The following is a 19,322-nucleotide window of genomic DNA, read 5'->3' as shown; positions in this document are numbered from 1 at the left end:
ACAGGGTGGATGCATTTAGCAGATTTGTGAATATCAAATGCCAGGTTTAGGAAAGTGTAATCTGATCTGGGATCTGCGCTAGCTGTATTGTAATCCAAAAAGTCAGGTGACGTCCGAGCTTGCGAACTAACTAGCTAATGAGTTACAGCTAGTTTATATCGTATCCATAGCTATATGTCTGCATACATGCATAGGCACATTGGCGCATAAACAATGGCTTTATGAAAATGGCTACCTAACGTTATCTCTTTTTTGCCATCCATATGTAGGCTACAACTGCTTATTTCTTGCAATAAATTAATTATATAAAAATTGTGTAATGTACACCAAAATGTGGAGCATATCTCAACAAAAAAAGTATTAATTGACTCTCCAGAGAATACTCAAATACAGGTATAATTATCTTGAAATCATATGAAACACCATAATTGCACACAGGTTCACTCCAACCAATTACGTGACTTACATATTTTACATAAAGACAATTGGTTGCTCCATAGCTTATACAGGGGTCACAGCAAAGGGGGCGAATACTTATGCAATACATTATTTTTCTGTTCTATATTTGCAATAAATTCCGAACATTTTATGGTGTTCAGTGCCAAAAATATCTGATTAAATAACATTTTGATTTCATGTTTTAACACCATAAAATGTTTTATTTCTACATTGTCTCTTTATGAACTTCTAGAACATGTGGGAGGAGTATATAGACATTCTAAACAAAAGCCATGCAAACACAGGTGATTTAAAAAATTTATTTTGCTGGGTACTGTCGTTTTGACAATGTTGCTGAATTTCTCACCTGAAATGGAAATGTTTGTATGGAGAAAAAACACTGCATCTGGAATAGCAATTCAAAAGAGATTTGGTCTGCTAGAAAAGGGATTGCTCATTAATCATGTTCTTATAAAATCAACAGGGATGAATGACAATTGTATTGGTCAAGGAATTTAAAATGGCAAAATGGATCCCCATACTTTTTAAGAAATGTAACAATGCCTAGTACACACACCCTGGAAAGTCTATAGCATCAAATTAACAATCCTTGTCTCAGTGAAGAGAATTTTGAATATAGCCCTACCCATATTCATGTTGTCTAGAAACTGTGCATGATGTACTAACACTACCATAACTTGATACACTATAGTGTATTTGGATGGCAATATACAACATTCTTATACTGAGAGAAACCTTGCAAACCAATATCCCAATCCTTTTATCAAAGCATTTTACATGGTTATTTTAGATTTCATAATTTAAAACCATAACAACAATAATATAAAATATATACCCAAAGAAAACAACAAATGGCAGTTCATTATGTATTTCAAAACCTAATACATGGAATAGTATTGGCCCAGCTATCAACATACCTTTAACACATAATCAGTATCAAAAACTTCATTTTGTCACTGACCTCAGTTCGCTTTGCATTTTACAAAAATATTTCAGTATTTTTCGTCATTGCAGAATAAAATGTAAAGTAAATTTAAAGTAACAGAATTTTCCTTGGGCCTGATTATTATCAAGCCAACCTCTGACTTTCACTGGATAGTTGTTTGGCTTCTGTTAGCATGAAGACAATTATGAACAGAATGTCAGCACACTCTTAGTTGAAAGGGAAACAGAAGTAACAGAACAGAGTAGACAGAGAAAAGTTGAAATCTCAAGCATGTAGCTATGGATTTCAAACCCATTCAAACCAAAGTAGAATAGTAATTTCACACAGAGAAACAATATGTTGCTAATATCAAGACAGCCATGGTATTTTTTTATGTTACTATTTGACAATGTTAAATAAAGTTATCCAGTAGCTGTAACTTTCATAGATTAGCTTTGTTTCAAGAGGTCAAAATGCTTCAAGTTACAACCCCGTTTCCAAAAAAAGTTGTGACACTGCGTAAAATGCTAATAAAAACAGAATGCAAGATGTGCAAATCATTTATCCCAATATTTAATTGAAAATACAACCCAGTCCCACAAAAAGTTGGGACGCTGTGTAAAATGCAAATACAAACAGAATTCAATAATGTGCAAATCATTTATCCCTATATTTAATTGAAAATAGTACAAAGACAACATATCAAATGTTGAAACTGAGAAAAATACATTTTGAATTTGATGCCAGCAACACGTTTCAAATAGGGGCATGTTTACCACATGCATCACCCCTTCTTTTAACAATACTCTGTAAATGTTTGGGAACTGAGGAGATCAATTGCTGTAGTTTTCAAAGTGAAATTTCTATACACATAATTAATCTGGCTGCTTCTGTCTTGTGTCAGATCATCAATAATCACTGGTGATCTGGTGCCATTGGAACCCATGCATGCCCATGCCATCACACTGCCTTCAGCGTGTTTTACAGATGATGTGGTATGCTTCGGATCATGAGCCATTCCAAGCCTCCATACTTTTTTCTAACCCATCATTCAGGAACTTAGTTTTATTTGTCCAAAGAATGCTGTTCCAGAAGTGGGCTGGCTTTTTTGGGGGGGATTTCTTTTGGAAAAATCTGGTCTTATTATTGAGGCTTATGAATGCTTTTCTCCTAGTTGTGAACCCTCTGTATTTGCTCTTGTGAAATCTTGTCTTTATGGTAAACTTGGATAATGATATGTCTACCTCCTGGAGAGTGTTCTTCACTTGGCTGGATGTTGTGAAGGGGTTTTTCTTTACCATGGAAAGGATCCATGGTATCATCCACCATTGATGATGTCGACATTCAGGCCTTTTTGTGTTGCAGAGCTCACCAGTGTGTTCTTTTCCCCCCAGAATGTACCAAACTGTTGATTTGGCTAGTTCTAATGATCCTGCTATCTCTCTGATAAATTTTTTTGCATCCTAAGGATGGCCTGTTTCATTTGCATTGAGAGCTCCTTTGACCACATGTGGGTTCATTGTGACAGCTTCTAAATATGAATGCCACACTTGGAATGAAATAACGAAGGAATAGCCCACACCTGTCAATGAAACAGCTTCTGAGTCAACTGTCCAATTACTTTTGGTCCCTTGAAAAAGAGTGGGCTTTGTTCCAACTTTATTGAAATGTTTTGCTGGCATCAAATTCAGTGGGTATATATGTTTCAAGAAACAGTGACATTTCTCAGTTTCAACATTTGATAAGTTGTATTTGTAATATTTTCTATTGAATATTGGCTTTAAATGATTTTGCCGTTGCATTGCTTTTATCTTTACATTTTACATAGCGTCCCAACTTTGGGAACAGGGTTGTAAAAACAACTAACAAAATGTAAAATAACTGAGATGTAAACAGTTTTTGAAAACAAAAACACCTGAGAATATTCCACACTTCAAGTCACAGCTCTAGCTCCACTTTGTTTACTTCAATGCTGATTCAAATTGGTAAAACTTTTTTTTTCATAAGTTGTTTTGAGCAGAGATGATTCGTCCACAATCCAAAACATGATACTCATGTTAGCAATAAAAACACACAACCAGCAAGTATACAAGCAAACAATGTAAGCAACGTATAGAAAGACCTCAAGCAGACCTTCACTATCAGTACAGCTCTGCTGTTGGAATAGATGTTTGTCCCTAGCGTCTTCCATTTGGTCACAGCTATGTATACAGTCTTCACAGATGTTAGAAAACTGATCCAATAAAGCAATATCAAGGAAGTGCCTTTTAGTAGTAACGATTAACGAGTTGTTCAGGAGAATAAGTAATTTAATAAGGACATTTACATTGATTTCTGCTTTTGTTTTGTTAGCATTTTAAGTTTTGACTGGACATTTACTCTTACTACACAATTTATACCTGTAATAAGAGTATTTGATTACATTTGTGTATTTATTGATTGAGATGCCCTTACAAAAAAGTGAACACTGGAAGGGAAATGTCATTAGATTCCCAGGGTATAACTGGAACACGAAATGGGAGTCACAGGTTCAAAATATATGCTCGCCATTATACGACAAATACCAACATTCCAACCAATAAAACATCTGACCAATATTGTCCATCATCATGACTTCCAAGGAGCAAAATACTTTACTATTTTTATCTTCAGTATTATTCGCTCTAAGAGGAAGCATAGACAAACACTTTGTTTATTTGGATTTGGCTCCTCTAACAAAGCATATAGCTTACCTTGGAGGATTTTAAGGGTAGGCTATTTGCCTCCACCATTTGGTCTATTTTCGCTTTGAAATCTTCTTGTCAGGCACCGGCTAATAAACATAGTCAACAAACACTCAAAAGTAGGTACTCAAAACTGAAAATCTTTAGTGTACAACATCAGCTGAAATCCTGAACTATTGCTCCCATAAAAAACATAGCTTCATATTTCAGATGTTTAAGGTAGTATAGGTGTTTACAATGCGTGTGGCTGTAAGAGTCATAAAGCCTTCGATGACTGACTCTTTGGAAACTCAGGACAGGTTGGAGGGGAGCAGAGAGACCAGGAAATTGACAGGACTTCCCATGCAGGTATGAAGAATGTGATTTTGATTGACAGGGCTTCACAAGAAAGTGGACTATGGACCCGAAACAAGATGACTTCGACCCGAAACATCACACATTGAAACTTAGCGAAGGCTGATCTGTTGTCTTTTTAGGAAGCTATCTGGAGTCTTTGGAATTTCTAATTGAGGGCTAATGTAATACCCCTCATGTTCCTCCAGCTGTATCTATTCGGCGGCTTAAGATGCATCAACTAAAATGTACAATATTTTTAAAAGAACTGGGATTCCCTGACTTTCATTAGATGATGTATGCTTAAGTAATGTCATAATGATGACAAAAAATCTAATACGTGGGGCCAGGCAAGTGGGTTGTTTTGGACCATAGTGTTTTGGATCAGGACTTTTTAATAGCACTACATTTTCCAAACAGATGATGAAAAATAAAGGTTAACCAAGTAAGTTTACAAGTAAACTATGAAAAATTACACCTAATCCAGGGTTTTTTGCACATTGACAAAAACAAAGTTTAGTTTTGGTATGAGGTTTGAGGCATTGTAGCCTAATTTTCTCCATCAGTTGCTTCTGGGTAGTTCTCAATGATTCCTGAGACACTCTGATAGAGATTTAGCAGACAACTACAAATTAGAAACCCAAACCAGGCACAATTCTGACCATTCCTACCAACAAACAAGATAAATAACGTTTTTGTGTGTGTATATGGGGGGCATCCAAAGTCTTGACTATAGTAAGTATTCCTTTTCAGGATTCTGTCTTTTTGGATTTGTAAAAGCAAGGTTGGACTGTTGCTTCATAGAAGTTTAGGACTATAGTAAATACAACAGGGGCATCAACGCCCATATTCATCGCACAGACAGGGTTTACCAAGTTTACTAGCAGTGGACACAGACAAGCTCCAAATTGGTATTTACTAAACCATCCACAGTTAAAGGTTATTCATAAATTATGAAAAATGTTCTTGTAATGCCAATGGGCAGAGGCACGACAGAGAAAATGTGAGAATGGGGGAGAACGGAGAAGTGATGATTGCAGTTTTTTTCTGGCATTCATCTTCTTCAAAAATCTGTCTTCCTAGTCCTTTGTATCTCCATATTTCATTTTCTCACAAACACATCCGGTAGCATTACTGGTGTACCTCATTGGCTATGAGGCTGTCTTCCCCAGACTGGAAATCTGCTTCATTGAGAATATTCCCAGCATTAAACATCTTATCCTGTGAGGACACCTGGTCTTCCTCTCCACTCCCTGTGCAGACCTCATCCATAACTGGGTCCTGTAAGACCTGGGCAATGTATGTTGGTTGCTAAGGACAAACAAAATACATTCAATATTATAAAGGATCCTGCACCTCACTGATTTCAATGCTACTTGTCTTTGAATAAATACTACTGCTTAATGATTCATCATAACATAATATAAACCCTAATGGTTCCCAGTTCATTGTTGAAAACAAGAAAATGTGTTCCCAGTTATACTTACCTAGTAAGATGGTGAAACTATATAATAAAAGAAAAGCTAGAATCCTTAAATAAAACAACATCAAAGCAGTCAACCCACCTTTTTTGGCATGTAGGCATGTAGCGGCTAAGTATTCTAACAATAAATGCTTTTGACTTCAAATAACCACTGGAGAAAAAATTGCCCAGGGAGACAATATCATAACTTGATAGGGGATAGCTTTTGCACTGAAAGAAAGGGGAACATTTATAGTCAGCTTTAAAAATAAATGCAGTATGTACACTACTTTGAAAAAGTCTTAGGCACCTGAAAATCAAACAAAATAAACCAATATTGTGGTGAGCATGCTCAGAAGAATAAGAGTTAGAGACTGGTAAATTCACACTTAATTTCACAATTCAACAATCAACATGAATCCCGACCATATAAGCCTCGTCACGGTAACCACATTTTTTAAACTTACACTGTCCCAATCCCCTGAACACAAACAACCCATAACTTCAATAACCACACATATCAACTAGAATAACTAAACATGAACACACCAGATTACCGCTTAAGCGCTGCCTTCTGATAGTCCCATAATCCTTTGCACCCCTTCAGTGCAGAACAATGAGTAACTAACAATCGCCTCTTCAGATCGCTACTATATGCATACATTCCAATTCAAAAGTTTGAGGTCACTTAGAAATGTCCAATGTTTTCCGTGAAAGCATACATGAAATGTGTTTGAATAGGGAATATAGGCACTGACAAATTTAGAAACAATGATTAACTGGAATGATGCAAAGATTTTGCAGTTAGTACAGCTGTGCAGACCATTGGCATTCAATTTGTCAATTTGTTGACATAATCTGAAGAGATTTCCCCCCATGCTTCCTGAAGCACCTCCCACAAGTTGGCTTGGCTTGATGGACATTTCTTATGTCCCATACGGTCAAGCTGCTCACACAACATCTCAATAGGGTTGAGAGCCAGTGACTGTGCTGGTCACTCCATTATAGACAGAATACCCGCTGACTGCTTTATCCCTAAATAGTTCTTGCATAGTTTGGAGCTGTGCTTTGGGTTATTGTCCTGTTGTAGGAGGGAAAAGGCTCCAATCAAGTGGCATCGACAGGACATGGCTTGGTAAAATGGAGTGATAATCTTCAAGATCCCTTTTACCCTGTACAAATCTCTTGCTTGACAGATGGTGACAAGCATTCCTCCAGCATCTTATAATTTGGTCTGTGTCTCCCAAATATTGTCTCCCAAATATCTGTGTCTCCTAAAACTTCTGTCTATAACACGTTTTTCCAATCGTGTTCTTTAGCCCATCTTAAACTTTTATTTTTATTGGCCAGTCTGAGATATGGCGCTTTCTTTTAAACTTAGCCTAAATGGCTAGCATCCTGGAGTTGCCCCTTCACTGTTGATGTTGAGACTGGTGTTTTGCAGGTACTATTTAATGAAGCTGCCAGTTGAGGACCTGTGAGGCAACTGTTTCTCTCTAGACACTGATGCAGTTGTGCACTCTCGCTCAGTTGTGCACTCAGCCCTCCCACACCCATTTCTATTCTGGCTAAACCCGTTTGTGCTGTTCTGTGAAGGGAGTAGTGTTGTATGAGATCTTCAGTTTCGTGGCACTTTCTCACATGGAATAGCCTTCATTTCTCAGATCAGGAATGGACTGATGAGTATCAGAAGAAAGTTATTTGTTTCTGGCCATTTTGAACCTATACTTGAACCCACAAATGCAGATCCTCAACTAGTCTAAAGAAGGCCAGTTTTATTGTTTCTTTAATCAGCACAGTTTTCAGCTATGATAACAATCGCAAAAGGGTTTTCTAATGATCAATTAGCCTTTTAAAATTATAAACTTGGATTAGCAAACACAGCACCATTGGAACTCAGTACATATGGTTGCTGATAATGGGCCTCTATAAAGCTATGTAGATATTCCATAGAAATTTGCAGTTTTCAGTTACAATAGTCATTTACAACATTAACAATGTCTACACTGTATTTTTGATCAATGTGATGCTATTTTAATGTACAAAAAACATTTCAAAGTGACCCCAAACTTCTGAATGGTAGTGTATACCATTGTGCTCAAAAGATTGCATACCTTTTGGAGAATTGGTAATATATGTACTATTTGTAAAGAATCCATGAGTGAGCAGGAAAAACATGTCTTTTATTTCTTATGGGATTCACATTGAACTGTAGGTCATAACAGAATGGCACAATCATTAAAACAAAACATGGCAACAAAGAAAACAATTAACCTTTAATTGCCATTTTCACCTGTGTGTGTCATCTTGTATGTCTGTAACAAGGCCAAACATTCAAGAGTATGTCAACTTTTAATCAGGGCAATTTGGGTGATTTGTTATGATTATGATTTAAAAAGGAGCCAAACAACTATGTGATAATAAATGGCTTCATATGATCACTATCCTTCAATGAAAGTTTTTTTGCATGATCAGTCATTTTCAAAATCAATGCCAAATTTTCCCAATTTCTGCCAGGGTATGCAAGCTTATTAGCACAACTGTATTAGGGCTGTCAAAGTAAACATGTTAACTTGTGCGATTAATTGAAAATGCTTATTGCTGTTTTCATTTCTCAGAGCCATTCATAGATAGTGCTTGACTTCAGCAGGAGTTGTCAGGATCATGGTACCTGCCCACAATTATTGTTTAATGGTAAATATATTGGTGTTTGAACAGGCAGTAGAGTACAGATTATACAATTAATTGCGATCAATTCTTGTAATCGTTTGACAGCACAAAACATGAATAATGTATTTTCTACACAAATAAATTGCTTTTCTGAAACTTTCAGGTGCCTCAGACATTTGCACAGTACTGTGTTTCTAAGAGAAGAAACATATTTAAGAAGAATAAATTAACAAAAAAAAGAATTCTGAAAATGTCTTTTAAAGATGTTGACCACCCTCCTCTTGTCAGGATAATATCACAGACTACTTTATTGTTAGTATTAGTTTGGAGAACATGATTGAAAGAGGCATAATACTGTTTTATAACAATGTTTTTTAATTCTTTGTAATATATCTTATTTAATATACACTCACCTAAAGGATTATTAGGAACACCATACTAATACTGTGTTTGACCCCATTTCGCCTTCAGAACTGCCTTAATTCTACGTGGCATTGATTCAACAAGGTGCTGAAAGCATTCTTTATAAATGTTGGCCCATATTGATAGATTAGCATCTTGCAGTTGATGGAGATTTGTGGGATGCACATCCAGGGCATGAAGCTCCCGTTCCACCACATCCCAAAGATGCTCTATTGGGTTGAGATCTGGTGACTGTGGGGGCCATTTCAGTACAGTGAACTCATTGTCATGTTCAAGAAACCAATTTGAAATGATTCGAGTTTTGTGACATAGTGCATTATCCTGCTCAGAGGATACCCATCAGAGGATGGGTACATGGTGGTCATAAAGGGATGGACATGGTCAGAAACAATGCTCAGGTAGGCCGTGGCATTTAAACTATGCCCAATTGGCACTAAGGGGCCTAAAGTGTGCCAAGAAAACATCCCCCACACCATTACACCACCACCACCAGCCTGCACAGTGATAACAAGGCATGATGGATCCATGTTCTCATTCTGTTTACGCCAAATTCTGACTCTACCATCTGAATGTCTCAACAGAAATCGAGACTCATCAGACCAGGCAACATTCTTCCAGTCTTCAACTGTCCAATTTTGGTGAGCTCGTGCAAATTGTAGCCTCTTTTTCCGATTTGTAGTGGAGATGAGTGGTACCCGGTGGGGTCTTCTTCTGTTGTAGCCCATCCGCCTCAAGGTTGTGCGTATTGTGGTTTCACAAATGCTTTGCTGCATACCTCGGTTGTAACAAGTGGTTATTTCAGTCAAAGTTGCTCTTCTATCAGCTTGAATCAGTCGGCCCATTCTCCTCTGACGTCTTGCATCAACAAGGCATTTTCGCCCACAGGACTGCCGCATACTGGATGTTTTTCCCTTTTCACACCATTCTTTGTAAACCCTAGAAATGGTTGTGCGTGAAAATCCCAGTAACTGAGCAGATAATGAAATACTCAGACCGGCCTGCCTGGCACCAACAACCATGCCACGCTCAAAATTGCTTAAATCACCTTTATTTCCCATTCTGGCATTCAGTTTGGAGTTCAGGAGATTGTGTTGACCAGGACCACACCCCTAAATGCACAACTGCCATGTGATTGGTTGATTAGATAATTGCATTAAGGAGAAATTGAACAGGTGTTACTAATAATCCTTTAGGTGAGTGTATGTTGGAGAATTGTTTTGCTACATTGATAAAGGAGAGGAAGTTGGAAAAACAGGTGAGTGTGCTGAAATAGCAGTAAGCCTGTATTGAAATCATGCTGCATTTGCATATGAAACCTGTAGGGCCACCCTAATCCAAGTTTAATATCTATGCATTATGGCTGTGGCATTTAGAACCATGAGCATACATTTTCTATAGATAAATGATGAGTGAGTATTGATGTGGATATACAGACTGTTATACTTGGAAAGTTGCATTTTAACCACAACTGAACTTTCAACACAAAATGCCCAAAGCAAAAGCTTCTCTGCTTACCTGCGACTTGTTTGAAGGTGAGGAGAAGGAGCGATTTGTTGTGTGGCCATTTTCAACCACATCAACATCTGTTTCCTTGGTGTCAATCTGATTGAGACCAGAGTGAGTTGAGGGTGTAGGGGGGATTGGCAAAGGGCCGTGGAAATTTTTTTAAAAGAGAGGTCAAAAATTTCATTATAAAGTACTACTGGGCCTAACTATGTTACCTGAAATTAAGGAATCAACACTTGTCTTGTTGGTGAGCCGTACCTTGAGCACACTGACCCGTACCTTGTAGTTGTGAGCGCTGAGGTACTTGAAGTGGCCAAAGCAGGCGTGTGACAGACATACCACGATGGTGACGATTAGGACAACCAAAGTGAACATGGATGTGGCGGTCACAAAGCCTGCGTCACAAATATAGTACAAAGATTAAGTAAATAAGATTAAATAAATACCACCATCCAAATAAGGCGGTGAGGGTTATGTACAATCTTTCCACTACTTTTGAGAAGAAAACGATCCAACAATCCATACCTGTTCTCATGGTGGAAAAGAACAGTAGCCAAAAGAGACAAAGGATGGGAGCCGCCACAACCTGATTGACAGCACCTGAATGGATTTTCTTGTCCAGCTTCGATGGGAGGTAGGCATAATACATGTTGTATCTATCCACAAGGTGTTTCAGCAGCATGTACATTAGACCTGGAAAGAGGGAGAAGAAACATATCCCTATTATAATAGTCTCGTTACTATAGTTGAATTCCTTCAGTTTTAGGGGGCCAATTAGGCTATATCCCAAATGTGCCCCACATTATGGAAGTTAGATTAATTACACCAACAACTCTTAATATAGATTATTTTTAGATATTTTAAAAATATAAAAAGCAATTTAAATAAGTATTCCCTACACTATTTACTGCTTGTTTTATAAGAATCGAATTTCAACAAAGAAATTACACAGGGATCATTCCACTAAGTATTGAAGGGGGTGTTCACTTATAAATGGGGTATTTTACAATCTTCATTTTAATCCATTTTATGATCTATTTTTTACTTTAAGTTGGATTTTATGTGTATTTGTTTCAGGCTGTTAGGTAACAAAAGGTGAATATTTTGAAAGGGGATAGTGGGTGGATGTCAAACTATCATGTCTCTTCCTGTTGGCTTCCTATTGACATGCCTTATGCAGCTTGCTGTTTATCTACTTGGCTACCTCCCATACATTTCCTGATTTTACTTTTTATAAACTAACTTTGTTAAATCTTATATTTCTGAATTTACCACTGTGTTACTTTTGTCTTTATCCAACTTGTTCATTCAATCTATCAACACTGGGACTCAATTTGGAAATACTACTCACCGATGGGCAGTCAAAGCTAAGTACCATTATGCCTGCTCACTGTAGTTGTTTTAATTTGAGCTTGAAGGAGAGCTATTGCATATTGGTAACAATAGCAAAGTTAGAGGCTCTGCCTCAGATGCAATTGTCATAGGTTATTGTAGTGTAGAACATTTTAAAAAATGCACCGATGCCTTTTTTTTATTTATTTTTTTATTTTTTTATTAAAAAATAAAAAAATGCACCGATGCCCATGGGGCCCGGCCGGGCCCAGCCCGAACGAGCGACATGGGGCCGCCCTCCCGTGGTTGGTGGAGAGTGCCCACTCCACTTCAGGTTGGTGGAGAGTGCCTGCCTCAAGTGGAGGAGTTTAAGTATCTAGGGGTCCTGTTCGCGAGTGAGGGAAGGATGGAACGGGAGATTGACAGACGGATCGGGGCAGCTTCTGCAGTAATGCGGTCGATGTATCGGTCTGTCGTGGTGAAGAAAGAGCTGAGCCGCAAGGCGAAGCTCTCGATTTACCGGTCAATCTACGTTCCTACTCTCACCTATGGTCATGAGCTTTGGGTCATGACCGAAAGGACAAGATCCCGCATACAGGCGGCCGAAATGAGCTTTCTCCGCAGGGTGGCTGGGCGATCCCTTAGAGATAGGGTGAGAAGCTCGGTCACCCGGGAGGAGCTCAGAGTAGAGCCGCTGCTCCTCCACATCGAGAGGGGTCAGCTGAGGTGGCTTGGGCATCTTTTTCGGATGCCTCCGGAACGCCTTCCTGGGAAGGTGTTCCGGTCCCGTCCCACCGGGAAGAGACCCCGGGGAAGACCTAGGACACGCTGGAGGGACTATGTCTCCCGGCTGGCCTGGGAACGCCTCGGTGTCCCCCCGGAAGAGCTGGAGGAAGTGTCTGGGGAGAGGGAAGTCTGGGCATCCCTGCTTAGACTGCTGCCCCCGCGACCCGGCCCCGGATAAGCGGAAGATGATGCTATGCTATGCTATGCTATGCACCGATGCCACCAGGCAGATAATAGTGTTAGCTTCCATGGTCACTGTTATGGAAATTTGAAATAAGGTGCATTTGAGAAATGTCTGTCTTTTCATTGGCTGGTATGTAAAGCTTTACTTTGATTGTGACACACATGTCTGTATAATATCAGAGGATTATTAGGTATTTGGGCCATGTCCTCCTGCCTAGACAGAGAAGGGTGTCAGTCCTTTCTGTTCCTTAGGAATGTAGGAGAGGGTGATCTGGTGTTTGTCCTAGGGGGCATTCTAGATTATAGGGTTAATCGTAAATCTGCCTATCTGTAGGTTGTCCAGATGAAGTCCCCCTCATGGGTTGAGAAAGTTATCCAGATGGGGGAAGACAACATGTCCCTTGTGTCAAGCCCACGACATGTGATAGAACAAAGGGCATGTGTTTTATTGACATAGGACAGATGGGCAACAACTTACCACACCCCTTTTTCTATGTAATATATACGGATTGTGCATGTATTGAGTTAGAGACTCCTCGGGCAATTATGTTTATAGGCGGTTGACGCGTCTCTCTTATTTGCAAATGATAATTAATAAACTGTTTAATTGTGCCTAGAGAATTTCGTCTCTGTACTTCCTTATTTGAGTGTCGATCGATGGAATTACCATCACATCACTGGGAAGAAATGCCACTGACCTGCTTAACTTGAGTTGCAGAGATTTTCAACTAGTCGAGCCACTGAAAACGAAACAATGAGCAACAAACCCTGGTAAATAGACAATACTAGAGCACTTAAGCAAGCCTCCAGGAAACTGGAACAAAAGTGGTGCTCCACCAAATATTTAGGCTAGTCTGGAAAGGCTGTACAGGGCAATACCAAAAAGTACTCACATTTGGTCGAACAGCCTATTTTCCCAACCTGATTGAGGCGGACAAAAATAATCCAAAATATATTTTTGATACAGTTACAAAAAATAATCCTTCAATAAGTGAAGTGGGTCTTCACTTCAGCAGTGATGAATACATTCACTTATTTGATGAAAAGATTAGCACCACCTGATGTATTAAACAGTTATAGGCCAATATCAAACCTCACATTCCTCTGGGAAAGAAAATAAAAAATGTGTTTCCCACTAACTCAAGGCTTTCCTGAAGACAAATAATATTTACATAATGCTCCAGTCTGGTTCCTGTCAATCGCCTAATCCCACCACTCTTTTGTGAATTCCATGCCCATCTGAGATTTAGCTTTGTTAGTGGAGTGTTTGTTCAATGACAGAATAACCAAATAGATCTGAGTTGTGAATCTCCTCTTTTAAGGTAGTAAAGACAATATAGGGAGTTTTTCCTAGCCACTGAAATTCAACACTACTCTTGTTTGCTCCTTGGGGTTTAAGGCCGGGTGTTTCTGTAAAAGCACTTTGTGACAACTGCTGTTATAAAAAGGGCTTTATGAATACATTTGATTGATATACTATCCCATGGTCGGCCAAGGCATTCAGCAGGGAAGCCAGAAAACTGAACCAGAAAACAAGTCACGATGCCTGACTTGCAGGTAATGTAAAAAGTGACAGGGGGATAGAGAGCATTTAGAGACCAGGGGCAGTATTCACAAAACATTGCTGATTTAGGAGTAACTCTTAAAAAAAAATGGGCATGTCATTCCTAACTTTAGGACTCCTACATTTTTGGCCTAAAAGTATTTCACAAAGCTTTTTAGCACTAAAACCAGCTCCTAAATCTGGGAAAAGTTAGGAGTAGTCAAGAGGACTCCTATGTCACTAAGACCAAATCACAAACAATCCTAAAGGCTGCTGCTGGCAATCTGCCTCTAAATCCAGTCAACATTTTAGAAACATTTATTGATACTGACATTTTAAAATTATTATGATCATAGTTGAGCTAGTCAGGGAGGCTGTCACTTCAACAGAAACAACCCAAACAATAAAACAATAAAATCACTTATACAGCTGTAGAGATGGCATAAAAGCATATATGTGTTCTAGTGTAAGGATGGCTTTAGAAAGTTCCTCTAACTTGGTCTTTTGAGCTTTGTTTACATGAGAGGAGTAGGAAAATAGTAGGAGAATACGGCCGATAGTAGAACCTCGGATTCAGGAGGAACAGTGTGGTTTTCGTCCGGGCCGTGGAACACTGGACCAGCTCTATACCCTCTACGGGGTGTTGGAGGGTTCATGGGAGTTTGCCCAACCAGTCCACATGTGTTTTGTGGATTTGGAGAAGGCATTCGACTGTGTCCCTCGCGGCGTCCTGTGGAGGGTGCTTCGGGAATATGGGGTCCTGGGTCCTTTGCTAAGGGCTATCAGGTCCCTATATGACCGAAGTAGGAGCTTGGTCCGCATTGCCGGCAGTAAGTCAGACTTGTTCCCAGTGCATGTTGGACTCCGGCAGGGCTGCCCTTTGTCGCCGGTTCTGTTCATAATTTTTATGGACAGAATTTCTAGGCGCAGCCAGGGGCCGGAGGGTGTCAGGTTTGGGGACCACACGATTTCGTCTTTGCTCTTTGCGGATGATGTTGTCGTGTTGGCCCCTTCAAACCAGGACCTTCAGCATGCGCTGGGACGGTTTGCAGCCGAGTGTGAAGCGGTGGGGATGAGAATCAGCACCTCCAAATCCGAGGCCATGGTCCTCAGTCGGAAAAGGGTGGCTTGCCCACTTCAGGTTGGTGGAGAGTGCTTGCCTCAAGTGGAGGAGTTTAAGTATCTTGTTCACGAGTGAGGGAAGGATGGAACGGGAGATTAACAGACGGATTGGTGCAGCTTCTGCAGTAATGCGGTCGATGTATCGGTCAGTCGTGGTGAAGAAAGAGCTGAGCCGCAAGGCGAAGCTCTCGATTTACCGGTCAATCTACGTTCCTACTCTCACCTATGGTCATGAGCTTTGGGTCATGACCGAAAGGACAAGATCCCGGATACAGGCGGCCGAAATGAGCTTTCTCCGCAGGGTGGCTGGGCGATCCTTTAGAGATAGGGTGAGAAGCTCGGTCACCCGGGAGGAGCTCGGAGTAGAGCCACTGCTCCTCCACATCGAGAGGGGTCAGCTGAGGTGGCTTGGGCATCTGTTTCGGATGCCTCCGGAACGCCTTCCTGGGGAAGGTGTTCTGGTCCCGTCCCACCGGGAGGAGACCCCGGGGAAGACCTAGGACACGCTGGAGGGACTATGTCTCCCGGCGGGCCTGGGAACGCCTCGGTGTCCCCCCGGAAGAGCTGAAGGAAGTGTCTGGGGAGAGGGAAGTCTGGGCATCTCTGCTTAGACTGCTGTCCCCACGACCCGGCCCCGGATGAAGCAGAAGAAGATTAATGAATGAATGAATGAATGAATGAGTAGGAAATAATCATGCCACATATGTAGGCCTTAAGAAATTACCACAAGGGTGAGTGTGAAAAGAGTCTGATTTAAAAAGTTGTCCCACTTATCTATGGAAGTGGGAATGAGGTCACAGAAGGCCACATCAGATAGAAGAGTTAAACCTACAACAGGGAGGAGAACAAGGTTGTTCCAAAAAAACTATGTCAAGGGCCAGGGAACCATGGTTAGAAATTACAATAGGGTATATGTTTTGCGAGGCTTCATTGACAAAACATTGCTGAGGATGTTTAGTAGCATTTAGTGAGATATGCGCTCTACTGGTTAAATTAAACAAGTAGTCGGTAACACTGACTGGCAAGAGCTTTTTCAAGTCACTCATGGGGTTAAAGTAGATTTCAAATTTCTTACCAGTACTGACCTGTGGGTGCACGCACTTGCATGCGTATTTTGTGCCTTTTAAGCAAACGATACGCCTATTTGATGTGTCGATTCTTCATATTAACTTTATAATTCATTATAACAACTCCTTGTTATGTTGTGCACATCATGTATCGTTCAGATCATGCAGATAGACAATGTATTTTGGCCCATCCAAATTTTACTCTATTTGTCTTGTCACTTTCAGTAGGAAAGCGTTAACAATTACAATATAAATAAAAATATAAGGAGAAAAGTGAATGAGCTATAATTTTTATCCTATTATTCGTATTTTATACATTTTGCAGTTTAAAACTTTTTTTCTGCATGCGTCTCTTGTAGCTGCATGTCTTCTAGGACAAATATCATTAATTTGTTTGAGCTCAACTTTGTTTCAACTGGGTATTTTCCACAGTAATGGAATGGACAGGTATTTGCAGAGAGCGGAAACTGGAGACATGATCACAAGCTTTTTTCGTGATCAAATTGTAGCAGTTAGACTACTACTGTTGTAAAGGAATTGGAAAACTAGTTTATTCATTATGTAATTCTCCATCGCAATAAATAACCTAAAACACTGTTGACTTTGTGTCTGAGGAGATAAAATAGAAGCACCGTAACTCTTGAGGGACGTTAATTTAAATTACTAGCCTACTATCAGACACCCCACACACCTTTATTGCCCTACACATGTACACATACCAGGTAGGTCTAATTTGTTCCCAAGCAATATCCTATTCAACAAATAATTGAAATCGCACACATTAGCGGGTGACAGAGATGCATTTATAATACACACTCTCCTCTTAGCCCAGAGGTGTCAAAATGGTTCCATGCAGTTTTCTCTTGCACCTTGTATTTGATTGATTAATTAGGTCACTAATGGGTTAGTTTCTACCCTCACCTGGTTGTTTATATCTGACCTGGGACCAATTTATAGGAAAAAACTAAAACCTGCAGGCACTCTGCCCTCCGTGGAACTGTTTTGACACATCTGCGCTAAGAGGTGAGTGTGTATTTTGACACCCCTGTCTTAGCGACACATTTTAAAATAGTGTTTTCTTCATGAATACTAAACTGTAGGACCTGCATGAAGTTGGCCCCCCACCCAACACAAAACTTCAGTCAATCGTTTGTGCCGTTAAATATTTTGTTTGTGCTGCTATCATTTCATAAATATTAAAGAATATTTTATTGGTCATTCTGAGGTCACTCAGCTCCCCAACATCCTCCAAAATCAACCAAAATAGTCTTGTTTGTTCCATTAACATTTATGCTGCTTTTGTATTTTATATATTAGACATTTGATTATTGGTGATGACGTCACTAAGCCCCCCAACATGCTAAACATTTTGTCAAAAATGGCTCATTCGTTTGTGCAAAACCTATAGCTACAGTAATCCACATAGCTAGCCTACACACACTGCTCGTCATGAAAAAATGAATGAGATTGTTTGATTAGGTCGCGACAGAGACATGACAAGTTCTAAAGCGTAATTCAAAATAAAAGGCATATTTCAGATTGGATATGGACGACTTTGGATACCAGTCAGATTGGGTAACGATTTTACAACAAATCAGATTGATATTTTGGGTGTCAGATAAAAATTTCACAGATACTATTAGTCTTGGATATACATTTCTTGATCCCATGAAGACCTCAACCTTAAGACACTTTCTTGGCGGACAGTGAATCACATTCAAGTCATTTGATTCCTCCGGGAAGAGACCAATTATCAGCTGATGGAAATAATGGGCCTATTCATTATTTAAGACTGCATTCTAGCAATGTAGTGTTTGGGGAAATTTTTTATTTAAAACTATACAATACACACCCAACTCATAATGACACTTAAGAATTACATTTAGATTTTCTATTGTAATAATTGGCAATATTCTTCTATTCTCTTACCTGGCTTACTTTAATCTCTGCTGATATTCTTCCATTACATAAATCTCTACATGTATACAGTTGTGGTCATAAATGTGCATACCCTGGCAGAAATTGTTACATTTTGGCATTGATTCTGAAAATATGACTGATCGCGCACAAAACCTTATTTTATATTTAAGGATAGTGATCTTATGAAGCCATTTATTATCACATAGTTGTTTGGCTCCTTTTTAGATCATAATGATAACAGATATCACACAAATGGCCCTGATAACATTTTTACATATCCTTAAATGTTCGGTCTTTTTAAAGACACACAGGTGACACATTGAAAATGGCAATTAAAAATGAATTTCCACACCTGTGGCTTTTTAAATTGTAATTAGTTTCTGTGCATAAATAGTCAACGGGTTTGTTAGCTCTCACATGGATGCACTGAGCAGGCGAGATACTGAGCCATGGGGAGCAGAAAAGAACTATCAAAAGACCTGTGTAACAAGGTAATGGAACTTTATAAAGATGGAAAAGGATATAAAAAGATATCCAAAGCCTTGCAAATGCCAGTCAGTACAGTTCAATCATTTATTAAGAAGTGGAAAATGCAGGGATCTTTTGATACCAAGTCAAGGTCAGGTAGACCAAGAAAGATTTCAGCCAAAAGTACTTTTAGAATTGTTTGGGATACAAAGAAAAACCCTCAGGAGAAATTGTTTCAAGGAGCACAATACGACGATACTTGACAAACAAAAATGAGCTGCATGGTCGAGTTGCCAGAAAGATGCCTTTACTGTGCCACAATAAAGCCCGGTTACAATATGCCCGACAACACCTTGACATGCCTCACTGCTTATGGCACACTAATTTGGATCGGGGACGG

At 39.5% G+C, this 19,322-nt stretch overlaps 1 protein-coding gene across 10 annotated transcripts in view; it reads right to left on the bottom strand.

The window, feature by feature from the left end:
• Window positions 1-2,149: 2,149 nt before the first annotated feature.
• LOC105027157 (CSC1-like protein 2) overlaps window positions 2,150-19,322 on the bottom strand; it is a 299,336-nt gene continuing 282,163 nt past the window's right edge. For 9 of the 10 annotated variants that reach the window (XM_034294237.1, XM_020044463.3, XM_020044468.3 and 6 more), the window contains 4 exons: window positions 11,027-11,194; window positions 10,760-10,896; window positions 10,511-10,597; window positions 2,150-5,751 (listed from right to left, as the gene is read on the bottom strand). In XM_034294237.1, coding sequence (XP_034150128.1) covers window positions 5,572-5,751; window positions 10,511-10,597; window positions 10,760-10,896; window positions 11,027-11,194 — 572 coding nt within the window. In that variant the 3' untranslated portion in view covers window positions 2,150-5,571. The remainder of the gene's footprint in view (window positions 5,752-10,510; window positions 10,598-10,759; window positions 10,897-11,026; window positions 11,195-19,322) is intronic. The other variant, XM_034294244.1, reaches the window with a different exon arrangement.

The sequence above is a fragment of the Esox lucius genome, chromosome 9, assembly GCF_011004845.1.
Source record: "Esox lucius isolate fEsoLuc1 chromosome 9, fEsoLuc1.pri, whole genome shotgun sequence".
In the NCBI taxonomy this organism is placed as follows: Eukaryota; Metazoa; Chordata; class Actinopteri; order Esociformes; family Esocidae; genus Esox; species Esox lucius.
This window is presented reverse-complemented; position numbering and strand designations above follow the sequence as displayed.